General features: G+C 34.7%; 1 protein-coding gene across 5 annotated transcripts in view; it reads left to right on the top strand.

The window, feature by feature from the left end:
- Positions 1 to 20,533, top strand: part of MTMR8 (myotubularin related protein 8) — an 89,265-nt gene that overhangs the window by 18,985 nt on the left and 49,747 nt on the right. For 3 of the 5 annotated variants that reach the window (XM_079124106.1, XM_079124107.1, XM_079124110.1), the window contains exons 2-4: positions 13,886 to 14,008; positions 17,378 to 17,540; positions 18,687 to 18,844. In XM_079124106.1, coding sequence (XP_078980232.1) covers positions 13,886 to 14,008; positions 17,378 to 17,540; positions 18,687 to 18,844 — 444 coding nt within the window. Of the gene's footprint in view, positions 1 to 12,077; positions 12,157 to 13,885; positions 14,009 to 17,377; positions 17,541 to 18,686; positions 18,845 to 20,533 lie in introns of all 5 variants that reach the window. The other 2 variants (XM_079124109.1, XM_079124108.1) reach the window with 2 other exon arrangements.

Below are 20,533 nucleotides of genomic sequence, written 5' to 3' on the forward strand. Positions count from 1 at the left end.
GTGTGTTAAAATCACCTAGTAAATTCTTTTAACTTTTGTTTATCATGGAAGGATTTTCTTTCATCTTCAAATCTGAAGGTTAGTTTTGCTGGGCATAGTATTCTTGGTTGGCCACCATGTTCTCTCTTGCTTGAAATATGTTGGTCCAGGCCCTTCTAGCTTTTAGAGTCCAGGTTGAGAAGTCTGCTGCTATCTGTATTGGTCTCCCCTTATATGTAATCTGATGCTTTTCTCTCGCGGCCTTCAAAATCCTATCTTTATTTTGAATGTTAGGCATTTTCATTATAGTGTGCCTGGGTGTGGATCAGTTGTGATTCTGTGCATTTTGTGTCCTATAAGCCACTTGTATTTGATTTTCCATTTCATTCTTCAGGTTTGGGAAATTTTCTGTTATTATTTCATTGAATAGATTGTTCATTCCTTTGGTTTGTGTGTCTGTGCCTTCCTCAATCCCAATAATTCTTAAATATGGTCTTTTCATGGTGTCCCATAGTTCTTGGGGATTCTGTTCATGATTTATTACCATCTTCTCTGTTTGGGCAACTTTATTTTCAAATTAAATATTTTGTCTTCATTGAGGTTCTGTCTTCCAAGTGGTCTAGTCTTTTGGTAATGCTTTCCATTGAGTTTTTATTTGGTTTATTTTCTCCTTCATTTCAAGGATTTCCGTTTTTTTTTTTTTTTTTTTTTTTTTTTGAGAATCTCTATTTCTTTGTTGAAATGATCTTTTGCTTCCTGCAGGTGCTCTTTCAGCTTATTGGTATTATCATTCATTGCCTGCATTTGCTCTCTTATCTAATCCTTTGCTTCTCGAATCATCTTAATCATGTATAATCTGACATATAATCCTTTTTTGACATTTCTTCTACCATACTGTCACTGGATTCTATTAATATAGAATCTAGGTTTGTTTGAATCATTTTCTTCCCTTGTTTTTTCATGTTGTTCATGTATCTTCCCCTCTAGCAGTGCAGATCTGGGGTATTTCAGATTTCCCCCTCTACGCTTATACGGGCCCTATAGGTTTCCAAAACCCTTTCTTTAAGGGGAGATCAATATTTGCAGTGCCCAAATCAGACACTATGCAATCCTAGACCAAATCGCCCCTATGGGGACATTAACAAAATTGTCAATTAAAAAAAAAAATGAGTTGAAATATTATCTTTGGTAATACAAACACGTTTGCAATAAGGTCTGCAGTTTCTAATGGAGGACAAAGAGGTTGCAGAGGGATGTAGAATGTGGCTATTAATGGGATAAGAAATGAATATACAGAAGTTCTAGAAAATAGAAAGCATGAGAGTGCAATCAAAAGAAATTGGATGTTAGCATGCCAAAAAGGGAGAATGAGACTCTGAAGGAACACGTAAACAAAAGGAAAAGAGAGCAAGAAAAGTAATAAAAATTTAAATTTTTTAAAAAGGAGAAAAAAGAAAATCTACTGTATAACAGTCCTATACTAATGAAACCTCCCTGTGTTTAGTAGCCTCATGCATGAGAAGTACCTGACAATGGGCTTCAAGCCTCCATCAGGCGTGGCAGCATGCGATTTGCCCCACCCAAAGATTGGAGCTAATCAGGATTATCCAAGATGGCTGCTCCGGCTTCAAAATGTGTTGGCAAATGGGGAGTTGCAGCTCAGGGGTAGACGTGGTCAGCTGGAGGTCCTGGATATGGGATGTGGTTGATCCGGTAGGGTTCCTGGAGTTCGGGTGTGTTTGGTGTGGTTGTGGGATCCTGGAGGCCGGGTCCAATCAGTTGGTCTGGGGTCCCGGTGATAGGGCGCAGTCAGTTAGTCTGGGTGTCCACTGGTGGTTGGCGATCAGTTTGCTGACTGTTCTTGGTCGATGGGGAGGTGAACCTCGTGCATTGGGTAATGCATAGGTGTAAGGCAGGCGATGGACAGGTGAGAGACAGGCAAATGGCACCATCAACTCTTATATTTCATTGTTTATATTGGGATATATTCATAGTAGATAATTTGATGAAGCATTATCAGCAAATTTAGAACACTGTGCTTCATGTCTAAATTTAAGTTAGGTACGCTATTATTTCTTTTATTTTTTGGAGGGTGGGGGGGACTGAAGATCAAACCCAGGGCTTTCGAATGCGATGTAAATGCTTTGCCAATGAGCTACATCCCAGCCTGTAAGTTATTTCTTATTCATCATTGTGTAGAACTTATAAAATGAATTAGTATAAGATATCATTGAGGAATCATTCAAGAGGCAAATACCTTTATAGCTTTGGATTTTTTTGTCTCATTTCTTTTACAGTCAGTAATGAGTGTCTTTGGAGGCATCTTCATTTTCTGATTTATTCACAGTAAATTTACACTTTGCTAGTTGTTTAGCAAAATGTATAGCCACTTGTATATGGAATGTAAAGTTCCTATTTTTCTTTGTAAATTTGATTGGCTAATGCCTTGAAAACAATGGTCTTACAGATACTCATTCATAGTACCACCATATCTAAGATTTTCTAATAGCATTTCTGGAGCTTCAGTGTCAGTCTGGTCTTCATTTATGCTTTATCAAGTATGACCCAGACAGTAGATGTCTCAGCAATGTTGATCATTTCATTGCCATTGCCATAGATATTAACAGAGATCCCTGATCTCCTTTCTGATGCATTTCTCAGCTGCCACACCATATCTTTTCTACCTTAAAATGGCAAATCACAACATATATTATTCCACACATGTTAGTTACAGAGTCATTATCATTTAAATTTATTGGGTTCAACTCTTGAATTGGTAACATTCAGACAATCATTCAACACTCTCTATTGGGTAATTAAAACCCTTTTAATGTTGCAATTAAATTTGAAAACAATTTCTTCAACGGTTGGCTTGAAAACTGTCACTGTTTAATTGATCTGTAGTGCTGTTTTAGCCTTTGTTCCACCTTTAAAACAAAGCTCTGATGGAGAAGCAGCAAACAACACAAAAAAAATTGAAACCTGCATCGAGGCGCATTCTCCCTACTATTTTGGTATTTGTTGTGTGGATCCCATCTTTGATCTTCTCTGGTGTAAATGTTATTTCTTTTGAGCCAATTTCTGCCCCTTTAGTTGCCCATCACACAATCTTGAATGATTTCCCATCCAGATAAATGTTGAGGCCTCAGATCACAATATTCAGGCCTGGTGTACTGTAGCCCCCTCAGATCTTCTGTACCCACAAGGCGAGTTCTAGGAGATAGCCTGCAACTGTATGAATTTAGAGGATCTAGCTACTTCCTCCCACAATGCCATTGTCAGCAATTTTAGATCACAGAAAAATTGAGTGAAAAGTACAAAGAGTTTCCATATACATCTTCACCATCCACTCCAGTTTCTCCTATTATTAACATCTTACATTAATGTGGTACATTACTTAAAATTAATGAGCCAATTTTGATACATTATTATTAACTATAGCCTATACTTTACATTATCATTCATGCTTTGTATTATATATTCTGTTTTTTGACAAAGATATAATGACATGTATCCCCTTATATGAAATCATACAAATTAATTTCATTGCCTTAATAATGGCTTATGTTCCATCTATTTGTCCCACTCTTCGTTCTCTTGAGCTCCTGGCAACCACTAATCTTTTCACTCTCTCCATAATTTTCTTTGAAATGAGTGTTATTTGTTGAAATAGCATAGTATGTAGCTTTTTCAGGTTAGTTTTTTTCATTTAGCAATATGTAACAAAGGTGCCTTCATGTATTTTCATGGCTTGATAGCTCATTTCATTTAATTCCATTGTATGGATACAGCACAGTTAGCTTATGCATTACTTGTATTGAAGGAAGGAACTTGGTTGCTTCCAAGTTTTAACAATTATGAATTAAACTGCAAATAAACATTTGTGTGCAGGTTTTTGAGTGGGCATAACTTTCAGTTGTTTTGTATGAATGCCAAGGAGTACAGTTGCTGGATCAGATGTTAAGAGTATGTTTAGTTTTGTAAGAAATTTCCAAATTGTCTTCCATATTGACTGTACTATTTTTCATTCCCTCCAGTAACAAATGGGAGTTCTTACAGCTCCACATCCTCATCAGCATTTCAGCAATTGGTATTGCCAGTATTTTGTATTTTAGCCATTCTAATAGGTTTTTAGTGGTATCTTGTAATTTGGAATCCTCTAATGATATTGAGCATCTTCTCATATGCTTATTTACCATCTTTAAGTCTTTTTTTGATTAGGTGCCAATTCAGATCTTTTGCCCAAATGGGATTTTTTATGGTTGAGTTTTTAAAGTTAGTTGTCTATTTGAATGCCAATCCTTTTTCAGAGATGTGTTTTGCAAATATTTTCTGGTGTACTTATAAGAAAATGAAATTTGGACACATATGTACTTAGAAAAGATATAAAAAGATATGTAAAAAGATATAGGGAAAAGATGTCCACAACCAAGGCAATGAGAGAGGACTAGAGCACATTCTTCCCTCACCCTGAAGGAGATAACCCTTCTGGCACTTTGGTTTTGAACTTGCAGTCTCCAGAGCTGTGAAATAATAAATTTCTGTTATTTAACCACACAATTTCTGGTACTTTTTAATGGCAGCTGTATAGAACTAATGCACTAATATTGTGAAAGATTTTTGCATCTATGTTTATGAGAAATACTGTCCTGTGCTTTTATTTTTTTGTAATATCTTTTCTGGTTTTAGAAGTGGGATAATGTTGACTTATGGAGTGAAAATGGTTTTTCTTCTGTTTTCTGAGAGAGTTTGCAAAGAATTACTATATTGTCTTCCATAAATGTTTGGTAGAATTCATCAGGAAACCCATCTGGACTTGGTGCTTTGTGTTTTTTAGTTTCTTTAGTAGATGTATCCTACTTAAATTATCTGTTTCTCTTCATATTAGTTGTATCTTTCTGTCCTCTAGGTTATAGAGTTGTTTATAATGTTCTTTTATTTTGTCTCAGTCCCTTTGGACTGTTATAACAAAAATATAACAAATATATGTAACAAAAATATCGTGTACTGGATTATAAACAATAAAAATTTATTGCTCAAGAGTCTGGAGAATATGAATTCCAAAATCAAGGGGTAATTCAGAAAATCACATGAGGACTTATAATGTAGTAATGTCCCAATAAACCCAAAATTTAAAAATACTGTAAGCTGAAAATGTACTTAATGTAACTAACTTATTGAATACCATAGCTTAGTGACACAGTACACTGCAGCATATCAGTTGTTTATCATTTTGATTGCATGGGTGACTGGGAGCTTTAGTTTGCTACCAGTGTCCAGCATCATGAAAGAGTATCATACTGTATATTACTATCTAAGATTAAAATTCAAAAATTAAAATGTTTTCTACTGAATTTTATGTCACCTTTACATCAATTTAAAGTTGTAAAATCTTAAGTTAAACCACTGTAAATCAGAGACTGTCTGTACTAAGAAAGGGTATTACTTAAGTAGGAATTCCTCTGATAAGCACTTGAGACTTAAAAATGTTTCCAGGCCAGAGGGAAAAATCCAGAAGACAAGGACATAAGACATAGGAGAGAAAATTGATGACCACTCGGTCCCAGAGGCCACTGGAGACCTTGATTAACAGTTCTGGTGGAGTGTTAGGTAAAATACTAATTGGAGAAGGCTGGAAGGATAAGAGGACTGCAAACTCCAGTTTCTGGATTGGAATGTAAAGAGCTTAGAAATCATGACTTGCACACACATTAAAAAAGGTAAATAAACTTACATTTACCAGAATTAAGATCACAAGATAAATCACTGTCCACAAACTTAGTGAGTCAGATAGGTATAAACAAAGAAATCATAACTTATGAGAGCAGAATCCCAGAAGCAGAAACTTTCATGGGAACCATAAATGAGTTTTAACCACTAAATCATGTCTGTCTTTCAACAAAACATACAAGGCATACTAAAAGAAATAAGAATAGTTGAAGGAACAGAGTGCACATCAATCACAACAAGTCTCAGATGTGGCAGAGAGGTTAAAATTATCATACCAAGAATTTAAAATGTATATGATTAATATGTTAAACACCCTCATGAAAAAGTAGATAACATAGCAGAATAAACAGGCATTATAGGCAGAGAGATGGAAACTCTAAGATAGATTCAAAAGGTAATACTGAAAATCAAAACCACTGTAATAGAAAACCTTTGGCAGGATCATCAGTAGACTGGAAATAACCAAAACAATTAGTAGTCTTGAAGAAATGGCAAAAGAAGTTTCCATAATGAAAATGTAAAAATGAATAAGAATTAAAAATTAATATTCAATATCTATGAGACAATTGCAAAAGATGTAACATATACATGATAGGAATATCAAAGAGAAGACAGAAAGGAAAAAAGTAAAATATTTGAATCAATAATGACTAAGAATTTCCACAAAGTTAATAATAGAAATAAAGCACAGCTCCAGAAAGATCAGAGGATACACTAAGCAGGATAAACACTAAAAATATTTTTTAAAGAAACTAGGGGGAGTACAAACATACATAGAGAGGAAAGAACATATAAATTATATTGGATTTTCTTTAGAAATAATGCAAGCAAAAATAAAGTGTTGAAATTTGAGTCACCAACTTAGAAATGGATATCCATTGAAATTATCCCTCTAAAATGAAGAAGAATATTTTTTCAGACAAAAAAATGAAGGAGTTTGTCACCAGTAGAAGTGTGTTGCAAAAAAGAGTAAAACGAAACAAGAAACAGAAAACAAAGTCAGAGAGAAGAAAAACGATATGTCAGAAACTTGGAAGAATATTAGAAAAGGAACAAATGAAAGTAATATATTTTACTTTTCTTATACTTTTTTTTAAACATTTCACCAGGACATAATTGTGTCCAAGGCACCTGAGAATTGCATACATGAATATGTATTTTAATACCTTTATTTTACTCATTTATTTTATGTTTTTATATCATGCTGAGGATCGAATCCAGTGCCTGACACATGCAAGTGTTCTATCAATGAGATACAACCCCAGCCCCTACTTTTCTTACACTTAATTGATTTAATAGTTAATAGTATGTCCAAAATAATAATAGGAACAATATATTCAATGAGTATAGTTTATGGATATGTGAAATGAATTCCCAAAAGCTATAAGGGAAGGAGGAAGGCTTGGAATATTCTGTTATAAAGTACTTGTACTCCCTGTAAAGTTGGTAAGGTATTATTTCAAAGAGGACTAGTAAATTGTACACTATAAACTCAAGGCAAAAATGAAAAATGTGAAAAAGGAAATATAATTGTTATGCTGAGACAGAGAAAAGAGCAGAATCATGTAAAATACTCAATTAAAACCAGAGAAGGCTAAAAACAAAAAGAAACAAACATAGAACAGGGGCTAGGATTGTGACTCAGTGGCAGAGCACTTGCCTAGCATATGTGAGGCACTGGGTTCAATCCTCAGTACCACATAAAAATTAAAAAATGGAATGAAGGAATTGTGTCCATCTACAACCAAAAGCATTTAAAAAACAGAACAAAGACAATGAACAGAAATCAGTTGAAATACATTCATATTAATCCAAATATGTCCACCTTCACTTTGTCAGTGGTTTAAATACACCAACTAAAAAGGACTATAAATAGTGGACCAATAAAAAAAGACCCAACTATGTATTATCTTTAAGAAACCCACTATAAGTCATCTTATAAAGATAATTGAATAATATATAATGCTTACAGTAATCAAAAGAAAAAGATAATTGAATAATATATAATGCTTACAGTAATCAAAAGAAAGTTGTGGTGGCTATAGTAATATAAAACAAAGCAGAATTCAGAGTAAATTATCAGGGATAAGGAAGGGTGCTATGGTCTGAAAGTTAGTATCCCCAAAATTCATATGTTGAAACCTAACTCCCATGTAATAGTATTAGCAGGTGAAGTTTTTAGGAGGTGATTAGCTCACAAGGTCTCTGTCCTCATGAATGGGATTAATATCTTTATAAAGGCTTAACAACCTGTTTGCCCCTTTTGCAACATGAGGAATGTAGCAAGATCACTGTCTATGAACCAGGAAGTGAGCCCTCATTAGATATCAAACCTACCTCAGAAACCTTGGAATGGACCTACTATTTGACCCAGTTATCCTATTCCTCAGTTTATCCGCAAAAGACTTAAAATCAGCATGTTAAAGTGATGCAGCCACATCAATGTTTGTAGCAGTTTAATTCATAATAGCTAGATTGTGGAACCAACCTAGATGCCCTTTAATACATGAATGGATAAACAAACTGTGGAATACATACACAATGGAATATTACTGAGCCATAAAGAAGAATAAAACTATGGCATTTGCAGGTAAAGGTATAGAGATAGAGGATATCTTACCAAGTGAAATAAGCCAATCCCCCAAAACCAAAGGCTAAATGTTTTCGCTGATAAGTGGATGCTGATATATAACAGGGACAGGAGGGGGTAAGGGAAGAATGGAGCAACATTTAATTTTATAGAGGGAAATGAGGGGAGGGGAAGGAGTGGGGGAAGGAAAGATCGTGGAATGAGATAAACATCAGTACCCTATATACATTTAAGATTACATGAATGGTGTGACTCTACATCATGTGCAACCAGAAAAACGAAAATTTGTACCCCATTTGTGTACAATGAATCAAAATGCAATCTGTAAAAATAAAAGAGAAAAAGGAAAAGGGGCTTGTATGTTTGCTTTTGCTTCTGTTTTATAATCTTTGGTGTATAGGATTAAATACATCACATGTTCCTCAATTCTTGGCACATGATCATCATTGGTCCATGCAAGGATATCTCTTATTTTTATTTACTTAGCCTTTTTCCATCATTTTCTTCCATATAATAGGCAAACATTCTAATGTAATTGATGTGATCGTTTATATTTGAATGTGTCTTTTAAAACAGTGTTCATGTTGAAGATTTGGACCTACTTTTTCTTCTATAAGATGCAGGGTCTCTGGTCTGATTCTGAGGTCCTTGATCCATTTTGAGTTGAGATTTGTGCAGGGTGAGAGATAGGGGTTTAATTTCAGACTTCCTTAACAGGACTCCCGTAGCACAAGAAATAAAAGCAAGAATCAACAACTGGGATAGATTCAAACTAAAAAGCTTTCTCTCAGCAAAGGAAACTATCAGTAATGTGAAGAGAGAGCCCACAGAGTGGAAGAAAATCTTTGCCACTCATACTTCAGATAGAGCGCTAATTTCCAGAATATATAAAGAACTCAAAAAACTCTACACCAAGAATACAAATAATCCAATCAACAAATGGGCTAAGGAAATGAACAGACACTTCACAGAAGAAGACCTACAAGCAATCAACAGATATATGAAAGAATGTTCAACATCTCTAGTAATAAGAGAAATGCAAATCAAAACTACCCTCAGATTCCATCTCACCCCAATTAGAATGGCGATTATCAAGAACACAAGCAACAATACGTGTTGGCGAGGACGTGGGGAAAAAGGTACACTCATACATTGCTGGTGGGGTTGCAAATTAGTGCAGCCACTCTGGAAAGCAGTATGGAGATTCCTTAGAAAGCTTGGAATGGAACCACCATTTGACACAGCTATCCCACTCCTTGGCCTATACCCAAATGACTTAAAATCAGCATACTACAGAGACACAGCCATATCAATGTTCATTGCTGCTCAATTCACCATAGCCAGATTGTGGAACCAACGTAGATGTCCTTCATTTGATGAATGGATAAAGAAACTGTGGCATATATATACAATGGAATATAACTCCACCATAAAGAATGATAAAATTATGGCATATGCAGGCAAATGGATGAAATTGGAGACTATCATGCTAAGTGAGATAAGCCAATCTCAAAAAGCCAAAGGATGAATGATCTCAATGATAAGTGGATGATGACATATAATGGGGGATGAGAGGGGTTAGCGTTAGGGTTAGAGTTAGGTTTAAGGTTAGGGTTAAGGAGGGTGGCAAGAATGGAGGAAGGAAGGACTGTATAGAGGGAAAAATGGGGTGAGAGGGGTGGGAGGGAGGGGAAAATAACAGAATGAATCAAACAACATTACCCTATGTAAATTTGTGATTACACAAATGGTATGCCTTTACTTCATGTACAGAGAAACAACATGTATCCCATTTGTTTACAATAAAATAAAAATAAAGAAAAAAAATAAAACCGTGTTCATATATATGAATTTTTAGTTTGTATAAATATTGATGTCTTCAGTATATTGTTTCTTACTTTTTTCCCCTAAGTCATACATATTTTCTTTTAGCTATTCATGTTATATGTATCTATAGCTCATTGCTTCTAATAGTTGCACAATATTCTTCCATATCTGACCTGCCTTTTCTCAAAGTTCAAACATTTTCATACTTGTATGCTTTTATGGACCTATATGAAGATTTCTTTAGGCTCATTTTTAGGAATAGAATTGCTCCCATGTCAGCTATGGTGGATGAAGTTTCTATGTCCTTAAAACACTACCAACATGTAGCATTTTCTAGATTTCTAGTTTTTCTTAGTTATAGAACTAAACTAATACCTCATTTTAAAAATTTCATTTCTTTTATTAAAAAGGTTTCTGACATCTCTTCCCGGTTGCATACATCTGGGATTTTCTTTTATGTAACTTGCCTATTCTTACGTTTTTTTTTTTTTTTTTTTTATGTTTCTGTTAGTGCCTCTTTTTTCTTCTTGAGTAGTGTGAGTCCCTTCTCTGTTCTAAATAGTAGTTCCTTATTCATTGTAGATATTGATCATACTTTCTCCCACTCTGTTATTAACCTTTAAAAAGTCTTTCCCTGCCCATAGATCCAAGGTATTCAGCATTATTTTCATAGAAACTTTAGAGTTTTACCTCTTACATATAGACACATCTAAAGTCCATGTTAGTATATTGTATTACATAGGGATATGACTCTGTCCTTCCTAATGTAATGGTACTATTTCCCCCAGCATATTTAGTATATAATCTTATATTTTGTCCATCAATTTATACTGCTATATTTATGCTGTATTAGACCCCCATATGAATTTCCTTTCAGCTCTGTTTTCCCCAGTTGGTCTCTTTTTATATTCTTGCAATGGTACTATGAGTTTTTATTTGTTCCTACAGCTTTGAGTACATTTTAATACCTAGTAGAGCAAATCTTCCCCTGTCTAGTCTTCTTTTTTAAAAAAGTTGATTTAGTTTTTTGTGGGGTTATTCTTCTCTTTGGATTTAGTATAAGTTTGCTGGAAAATCCACTTTGAAATTGATTGAGACTGGGTTGAATTTATAGGTTAATTTGAGAGATAATTGCCATCTTTGTAATATGAAATTGCCCCACATAACAACATAGATGTCTTCATTTCTGTCTTAGTTCCTTTTTTGTTGCTATAACAAAATACCTGAGACTGGGTGATTTATAAAGAAAATGAATTTCTCAAAGTTCTAGATGCTAGGAAATCCAAAAACATGGTACTATTTATCTGTTTATCATCTACCAAGTACCTTCCTGCTTGGCTTGATTGGAGGGTATCACATGGTGAAATGTAGCAAGATGGCCACAGAGAGCTTGCATTGATAACAAAAACTGCTCCCTTGATAACTCATTAATCCATTAATCTGTGAATAAATCCATTATTTGATATAGTCCTCATGACATAATGACTTCCCAAATGTTGCACCTCTTAAACCCCATTAGTGTATGACTTTGGGAACTAAATTTCCAACATACAAAATTTGGGGAACACATTTAAACCATAGCAATTTCATTAGATTATTTTCTACATCTTTTATTAGAGAGTTTTAAGATTTTTCAGTAGAGATCTTGTATATGCTTGCTTAAATTTCAAGATTCTGTATAGGTTTTTTTTTTGCCAGTGTGGAAAGTATTTTCTAAGTGGTCATTGCTGGTATAGAAAAATGCTATTGATTTTTGGTGGGTTGATTTTTTCTATCTAATATCTTTACTGAACTCTGTTCATAATTAGTTCCAATAGTTTGATTTTTTTTGTTTTGAATTTTTTTAGGATTATCTTCCTTATAAATGGTGCTAATTGTTTTTGCATCTGCATTTCATAAGTGAAATGGGCTTAAAGTTTCTTTTCTTATAATTGTCTTTATTTGATTTTAGAATCAAGATTACACTACCCTCATGAAATGGACTGAGTAAACTTCATTCTTTTTCTAGTGACTGGAATCAATTGGATAAGGTAGTAATTAACTGTTTCTTGGAAGTTTGGTAGAATTCACCTATAATATCATCTGGGGCTGAGTCTTTCTTTTTTTTAATTTGTATTTTTTGGTAGGATATCTTTGACTATCATTTTATTTTGGGGGAAGATTTTTTTTTATTTCATGTCATCTTTTGAATTTATTAGCCTATTGTATGTAATACTCATTTAAAACTTTTATATTGTTTTCCTTTTTTCATCCTGCATTTTATTTATTTAAATCTTCTCTCATCTTTATAAATTATATTAACTCTTTAAAAGAGTCAATTTGATTCATTTCTCTCTGTGAAAAAGGATTTTCTGCTTATTAGTTCCTATTCATATATTTCCTTATTTCTTATTTTGCTGTTTCCATTATGTTGAATTCTTAGCTGTTTTTTAGCCTTTCTCATTTCATGATATTTAAAGCTATACGCTGATATATAAAGTTATACATGTATATAAAGCTCTACACTGCCTTCTTAGTTTTTTTTAACTGTCCCACAAATTTTCATTTCTAGTGTTTTATATTCACTCACTTTAAAATATTTATTTTATGATTTATCTTAACACAAGGTTAATTTAGTAATAGACCATTTTGTTTCAAACATATGCTAATTTTGACTTTTTTATTAATTTTTAATATTATTGCATTGTGATTGGAAAACATAGAATCATGATATTAAACCTTTGGAATTTATTGAGTCTTCCTTTACAACTATAATTATGGTTTGTTTTTGGAAAAGTTCTATTTGTTTTCTTGAATGATTCTATATGCTCTATTTTTTGGACTTCTATTCTCTATGTATAATAGCTTGAATTTTTTATTAATAATGCAAAAGTGTTCCTTATCTCTACTTGATTTTTATGTTTGTTTGACCTGTTAGTTCCTAAGAAGAGTGTTAAAATATCCAGGTGTACTTGTTCCTTTTCTCTCACTGGTTCTCCTAGTTGCTTTAAATATTTTGAAACTTTTCAAAAATATACACATGTGTATGATGGATATATCTTCTTGTCCTACTGTTCTTTGTCACATAAATTCTATTTTGTCATATATTGAGAACTCTACCTCAACATTATTTTGGTTCATAATTGTCTGGTGTATCTTTTAAAAATTATTTTCAACATTTTTTGTCTTTTTATATTAAAGAGTATCTCTCTAGCCTGAATATTGTTGAATCTTACTTTATTCCAGTCTGTAAGTCTGTGTTTTAATTGGTCAGTTTAATGCAGGTACATTTATTACAGTTATTCTTATGTTGGGACTTTTTTTGGCATTTCATCTTATACTGTCAATTATAGTGTTTTCTTTTCTTTTTTCTCCTTTCCTGTTTTATGTTACTCTTGCCTAGTAACTTAAGATCTATCCTCAAGTATGTACCCTTCTTGCCTTTTTACACATTCAATATCTTTATATTTCCTCCAAGATTAGTACTTCAGCAGGCTCTCAGATTCTATTTATTTTCCATCCATATCAACCCCATCATGTAAACATTGTCTAGAATTTTGATATTTTTTAGATTACATGTGTCCCTCTTACATTTATAGTTTTCCCTGGGCTGATTTAGGAAAAAGAAGTACAGATCATACTAGTTCATCATGTTGGCAGGAAGTGGAAAGCCTCAAAGTAGTTTTTGTAGCAAATTGACAGAATTTATCTTGTTCTGAATTTTACCACTTTAATCACAGCTGGTGAGTTGATAATGGTATTTTTTTCCTCAAATAACAGGTAGAAAACGTGAAGTTATTGGATCGTTATGTGGGTAAGAAACCAGCTAATGGAATTCTGTATCTTACTGCAACTCACCTGATCTATGTGGAGGCTTCTGCTGCAGCCAGGAAAGAAACATGGGTATGTTTGAGAAGAAATATCAAAAGCTCTTAAGAGTTATGTATACATGCCTTCTGTATGGTAGTTCCTTGAAATTTCAGGAAGCACTGTTGAATTGTTTTGAAACCTTTCCTTCAAAGAGCTTATTTTAAGAGTCTTTTTCATAGTCTGATTTGTAGGATTTCTCTTCCCTCAAATTATTGGGTATAATCATTTTAAACTATATGAGAATGATTCTGAGATTTAGTTCAGTTTTTAGGTTGAGTAGTTTTTGCTCATTTTCTGAACTTTTTTATTTGGTAAGCATCCTGAAATAACGTAAAACCTCACTATACATGAGACAGGGTCCAAGAACCAGCAGCACCCATATCATCTGGGAGCTTGTGAAAAATACAGAATCTCAACCACTTAGAGAGCCCTTGAGTGTTTGGATTCCTAAAAAGCTCTTAGATGATGGTAATGGTGAGGCCTTGTGGAATACACCTTAGGTTGCACTGAATTAAACTATCTCTGTACTAAGATAGCATTTCATCTGCATGTATGTATGTGTGTATATGTGTGTTTCTGGTTTTCCTTTGATAGTGTTGTTAGGGTCCCATTCCAACTAATCCCCAGAGAGTCAAAGTGAACACACGGTAATGCAAATCACACAATGTGGTTTTATTAAAGCAAGCTCCAGCCTGGACCGCAACCAGCCCCTCAGACAGATACAATGGCTGGGGGGGAGCGGCCCCAAGTGGCAAGAAAACATCCTATTTAAGAGCTTTTTCAGCATTCATACACAAGGACCTGTACATTATTGGTTAATATTCGGACAGCTAAATATTTGTCCTCTTTGGTTTGGTCCCTCCACTTTATTTGAATCTTATTGGGTCTCAACAAAACTGAATGGTCCTGGAGGGAGCAGGGAGGAGGGAAGGAGTGAATTATGAGGGAGAGGGGTCAGGGCTAGGTTCCCCTGTCCTTGATAGATGCGGTCTCCGGACAGCTGCACATTCCTTAGGTAGATATCTCTGAACAGCCTTGATAAGCCTGGGGCCCAGCACATCCTATTTGACCTGTATTGGCCCTCGAAGGCGCCACTGTGGCTGCCGGCATCCTCAGTGCTTGCACGCCCTTTTCCTGGGGGCCCAGTTCATGAAATTTATACAAGATTATACAAGATGGCTGCACAGATGGCACCCCGTTCTCAACAGTGTTTTGTAACTACTTTAGTACTCTTAACATTATTTTCCTATCCTAACGTAGCATCATAATTTAATCTTAGTCATTAGCTACATTTATGCTTATACCTTTTCCTTTATAACAAATACAACATGTTTCATACATGTTTCATACTTATGGCATGGTATAATGATTAAGATCCTAGACTTTAGAGCCACTCTGCTCAGGTTGAAATCCCAGCTTCATCATTTACTACCTTTGTAACCTTGGGCAAATTACTTAACTTTCCTGTGTTTAACTTGTTCACATGCAAAATAGGAATAATAATAATAATAATAATACATTGATAATTCAAGGTATAAGAATTACAAATTTAATGTTTCTAAGTACTTAAAACAGTGCCTAGGATATAATAAGTACTGGCACATGAGTGTAAAATAAATTAATTAGGGTATACATATGAAATAATTATCTTAAACTTCTTTTTAAAAATACCATGACTTTCTCCATAATGAGGTTATATCTTGCTTACTTTGCTGCCATGAAGAAATGCCAAAAGTGGAATCTGGAAAGCTAATTCTAGATGGATCTGAAGCTAATTGGTGATGTGACCTTACATAATTGATTTTCCCTGAGTTTGTTTCCCCATCTGTAAAATTAGGTGGTTAGATTATATAATTAGTAAATACTCTTCCAGTTCTAACAGTTTGAGAAGCAGCTCTTAGCACTGTGCCATGAGCCTCTTCTCCACCTACATTCATAGACAGTTTAAATGTCTCCAAATTTGTTCCTGCTGGGCATTTATTTCAAACCCAGTTGGTAGGATGTAGAAGGGAGAACTTATTAAGTTACTTGGTATTTTTCCATGTCAGAGGGGGCTTATTTACCTGATCACCATTATTAATAAAGCTATTCTCAGCCTTAATCTGCCCAATTAGTCTACCTGCCTGCCCCTCTTCCAGTTTCACCACAATCGTTTGCCTTGCCCTGATCTTGGTGATCATTGTTTTACCATCCAAATACATGAGACACATTGACTACAAGGCTTTGATTTTTCTTGATATTTGATATATTAAGTTCTGTTACATTATCAAGGGTTTTTCAGGCCCCCTCAAAACTGTCATGGGAGGAATTGAGTTTGACAAATAATTGAGATAGAAAATTCCTCATAGAAATATGTGAATGATCTCCATACCTGCCCCATTCATAGATGGTGGATATGATAGGAGGATTTCATGGATAAGATGACTTTTCCCAATAAAATAGGAGTGAGGGCTGGGAATGACAGTCAGGTACTATTGAGTGGGAAGCCCCTAGGTAAAGGAAAGGGAGTCCAGAGAATGGGAAGAGCACATCTAGGATCTGTATTTGCAGGAAACATCAGAGACACAGATGAGGGAAAACATCAAATGCTAAAAATGCAAAACCATTATTCTGTGGATTTTGGGATTTGTAAAGAGAGGATTGCATTATTTAGACACAGTTTTTTTTTTTTTTTTTACCAGTTCCCTCCCTATGCTGACATTAGTGTAAACAAAAGCAATCATCCCACATTTTTGCTTTGCTGTCATTAGAGTCTAAAATGTGGGAGAGCATTTTTTCCTAGTATTTCTAGTTAAATCCTAATTCCAAATCTAGAGTTTTTAGAATGACTAGAGTTAGACTACCATGGTTCAAATCTTATTTGTGCTGCTTCTTAGCTGTGCAAACTCTTATGAGAATTCACGTCTTAGAGCTTTGATTTCTTTATTCCTAAAATAGGATGATTATACCCCAAAGGGCTCCTATAGGGATTAATAGCTAATAGTCATGGGCAACTTTGTGAGTAATAAAGCACAAAACTGATTATTAACCATTATTTTATTTAGTAATTTGTTAGAACAAAAGGAAGTTCTATTTTCTTCTGATAATTATTCTGTGATTTTTAAATTCCATTATAATATGGAGAAGTTATCACTGCAGAGCTAATCCACTAAACCTGTTAATCTTTTATCTGTGAGAATAGAGAATTTGTCTAACATTGCACTTTGCTTCTTATTGTTTTGCCATTATTAGGCTTTATTTCTGTTTGAGAGTATTCCATTGTGTCTTGCAAAGGATGTTGTAGGTTATCCATCTGATTATACTTTTGGCCATGCTGTTATCATTACTGAGAGTTAAGCACACTGATAGTGATAGAGCTAGCACCCTTCTATATGCTTATCCTGCTTCTTTTCTGTTTTGCAGATTGCACTCCATCACATTGCCACTGTGGAGAAGTTACCCATCACTAGCATGGGTTGTCCTCTGATCCTCCGCTGTAAGAATTTCCGGGTGGCCCACTTTGTTTTAGACTCTGATCTTGTGTGTGAGGAGGTTTATATTTCACTGCTCAAGCTTTCTCAGCCAGGTAGTTATGATAGCATTTTTATTTAAAATCATTTATTTTTTTTCCAGAGCATTATGATAGAAAGATTATGGGCTGTATAGTTAGTCAGAGTTTGGTTTCCTCTACTACTTAGCAGATATGTGGTATTTCAGCAAGTTATATAACCTCTGAACTCAGCTTACTCCCTGTAAAAGTAGGGAGATAAAACTCCTAAGGTGGTGGTTTTGAGGCTTAGATACATTCATGCATTTTACTGTGCACTTAGCATATAGTAGATATTTAATAGATATTGCCTTATTTCCTTTTGTCCTTTGGGCTTTATGTTTGACCCACTATTCCTACTCCTACCTTCACTCCAACTAGAAGATTAGAGCTGTTTATCACAGTTATTAATAATGTAGTTGTCATTACTTCTTCCAGCTTCACTTTGATTCCCAATTAATTTATCAACTTCCTCTGATTTTAGTCTTTGGAATTTTCATGCTCTTAAGTTTTCCCTCCCGTTTTCTTCTCCTTTTTCCCCAGAATAATTCTTCAGTGTTTGCTGATATTTATTGACAGAGGAACCTGCCAGCCAACCCAGAAATTTATAAGGTTCTGATAGGCTCCAATATTTCTGGAAAAGGTGTTGCCACCTAAATTGGTCAAATGAGTATTGATTGCATGTCCATCTTGCGAAGTGAGAAAACAGAACTAACAGGGAGAAAAGACGTGGCCACTTATTAGCCAGGAGCTGGTGTTGACCTGACAAGTAAAATGCAGTGTCATTGTTAATGTGTGACATGGTCAGACAAGCCATGCAATTATAACATGGAAACCCAGTTAAATTTTTTTAACTTTTAAACCCAGTTAATTTTTTTTTACTTTCCTAACATAGAAAATCCAAAGCCTTATTCAGTCTATTATTCAACATTCTTTTTTACAGTAATCCAAATAGAAAGTTCTCATTTTGTATTGGTGACAGAAAAATAAAACATTTTAAAAGAAGTACCCAAAGCAGTATGTCAGTTCTTATTCCTTACATAAAGACAAACATGTTCACAAAACCCTATCCTTTTCTGGGACTGACAAACATTCCTTTTGGAAGAAGGAAAACTTTGTTTACCTTGTTTAGTGATCTTTCAGTTTTACTTACATTAACTTTGTTTCCATGGCTCTCTTCTCCAGTATTACCTGAAGATCTTTATGCTTTCTCTTATAATCCCAAATCCTCAAAAGAGATGAGGGAAAATGGATGGAAACTGATTGACCCAATATCAGATTTTGAACGAATGGGAGTACCCAACCGGTATTGGACCATAACAGATGCCAATAGAAACTATGAGGTAATTTTGTGATTTCTGCTTTCCTTTTGGTACATTTAATTAAAACGGAAGAGTATCAGCAAATGAAGTTTTGAAAAAGAAAGAGGGAATCCCTCATAATCTCTCCTTTTTATTTAATATTCAAATAGCATTTATTAGGTAACTACTGTGCTCAAGGCACCGAGTCAGAGGTCTACAGGTCTAAAGCACAGGGCTGCTGTGGGAACATAGATGAGGGATATGAAAATCAGCCTGGGAAGCCAGAAATCGCTTGATGTTTTGGGGTATTGCCTTGTGAAAGAACTTTATCGTAATTTATATAAGGGGTAAAGGAAGAGGTCACAAAGGAAAGCCAGATCATGACTAAATTAAGAAATTTGAACATTTTCATGAAGACACCATGGGAGCCATGAAAATATTTTAATATAGAAGGAAACATGAGTATATTTGTATGTTAGAAAGATAATATTGTTTTTAGTGTGGAGAATTGGCTTGCTGGAGCTAAGAATGCAGAAAGGTCATACATGAAGTGGTAAGAACATAAAATAAATAATGACTATAAATTGAGAAGAATTTAAAAATATTTAAGTTGTAGAATTGAAAGAATCTGGTGAGAGCATAAATGTGGTTGGAAAAAGAAGTGAGCGTTTAGTATGCGTGCAAGATTCCTGATTTTTAGCCTTAGTAATTGAGTGGGTAGTGATGATGTTAACCAAAATGAGGATGACAAGAAGGGGGACACACACATCTTCAGTTTTTTACTTGAATTCAAGGTTGATTCAAAAGATATCAACTACTTAATATCAAGCATTTGGGTGTGGATCTGAAGAAAGAGCTCTGGGCTGAATATAGAGGTCTAGGATCATACTTGGGATCTCCATGACCATTCGTCAGGTTCTGTGATTCATTAGAAGGACTCACAGAACTCAACATGTTTAAACTTTTTGGTTTATTACAGTGACAAAATACAAAGTAAAATCAGTAAAGGAAAAAAGGAATATAAGGTGAAGTTTGGAGAAAGTGGTATAAGCATTCAGTGTCCTCTCCCAGTAGAGTCACATAAGACACAATTAATTCCCCCATCAATAAATTGTAATGCATGTGTACCAGGGAAACTCATTAGAGATTCAGTGCCCAAGGTTTCTAATGGTGGGCTGATTGCTTCTGCCTAATGTATATCAAAATTTCAAATGCCCAGTAGGAAAGTGTTTTTAATTCGCTTTTTCACTGATGTGACTAAAGGATCTGACCAGAACAATTATAGAGGAGGAAAAGTTTATTTGAGGGCTCACAGTTTCAAGTTCTTAGTCCATAGAAGGCTGTCTTCATTCTTCAGGGCTCGAGGTGAGGCTGGATATCATGGCGGTAGAGTGTGGTAGAGGAAAGCAGCTCATATCATGATCAGGAAGCAGAGAGAGTCTCCACTCTCCAGATACAAAGTATATACCCTATAGCCACACCCTGAATCCCACCTCCTCCAGCCATATCCTACCACTTCAGTTACCACTCAATTAATCCCTATCAGGGGATTAATTCACTGATTGGGTTAAAACTCTCACAACCAAATCATTTCTCCTCTGAAACTTCTTACATTTTCTTACACATGAGCTTTTGGGGGACACCTCACATCTAAACCATAACAGAAAGCATGTTTTTAGCATAAATCACATTGTTCATACAAACAATTTAGGCATAACAGTCTTCTTGCCA

Source organism: Sciurus vulgaris (assembly GCF_902686455.1).
Source record: "Sciurus vulgaris genome assembly, chromosome: X".
Classification (NCBI taxonomy): Eukaryota; Metazoa; Chordata; class Mammalia; order Rodentia; family Sciuridae; genus Sciurus; species Sciurus vulgaris.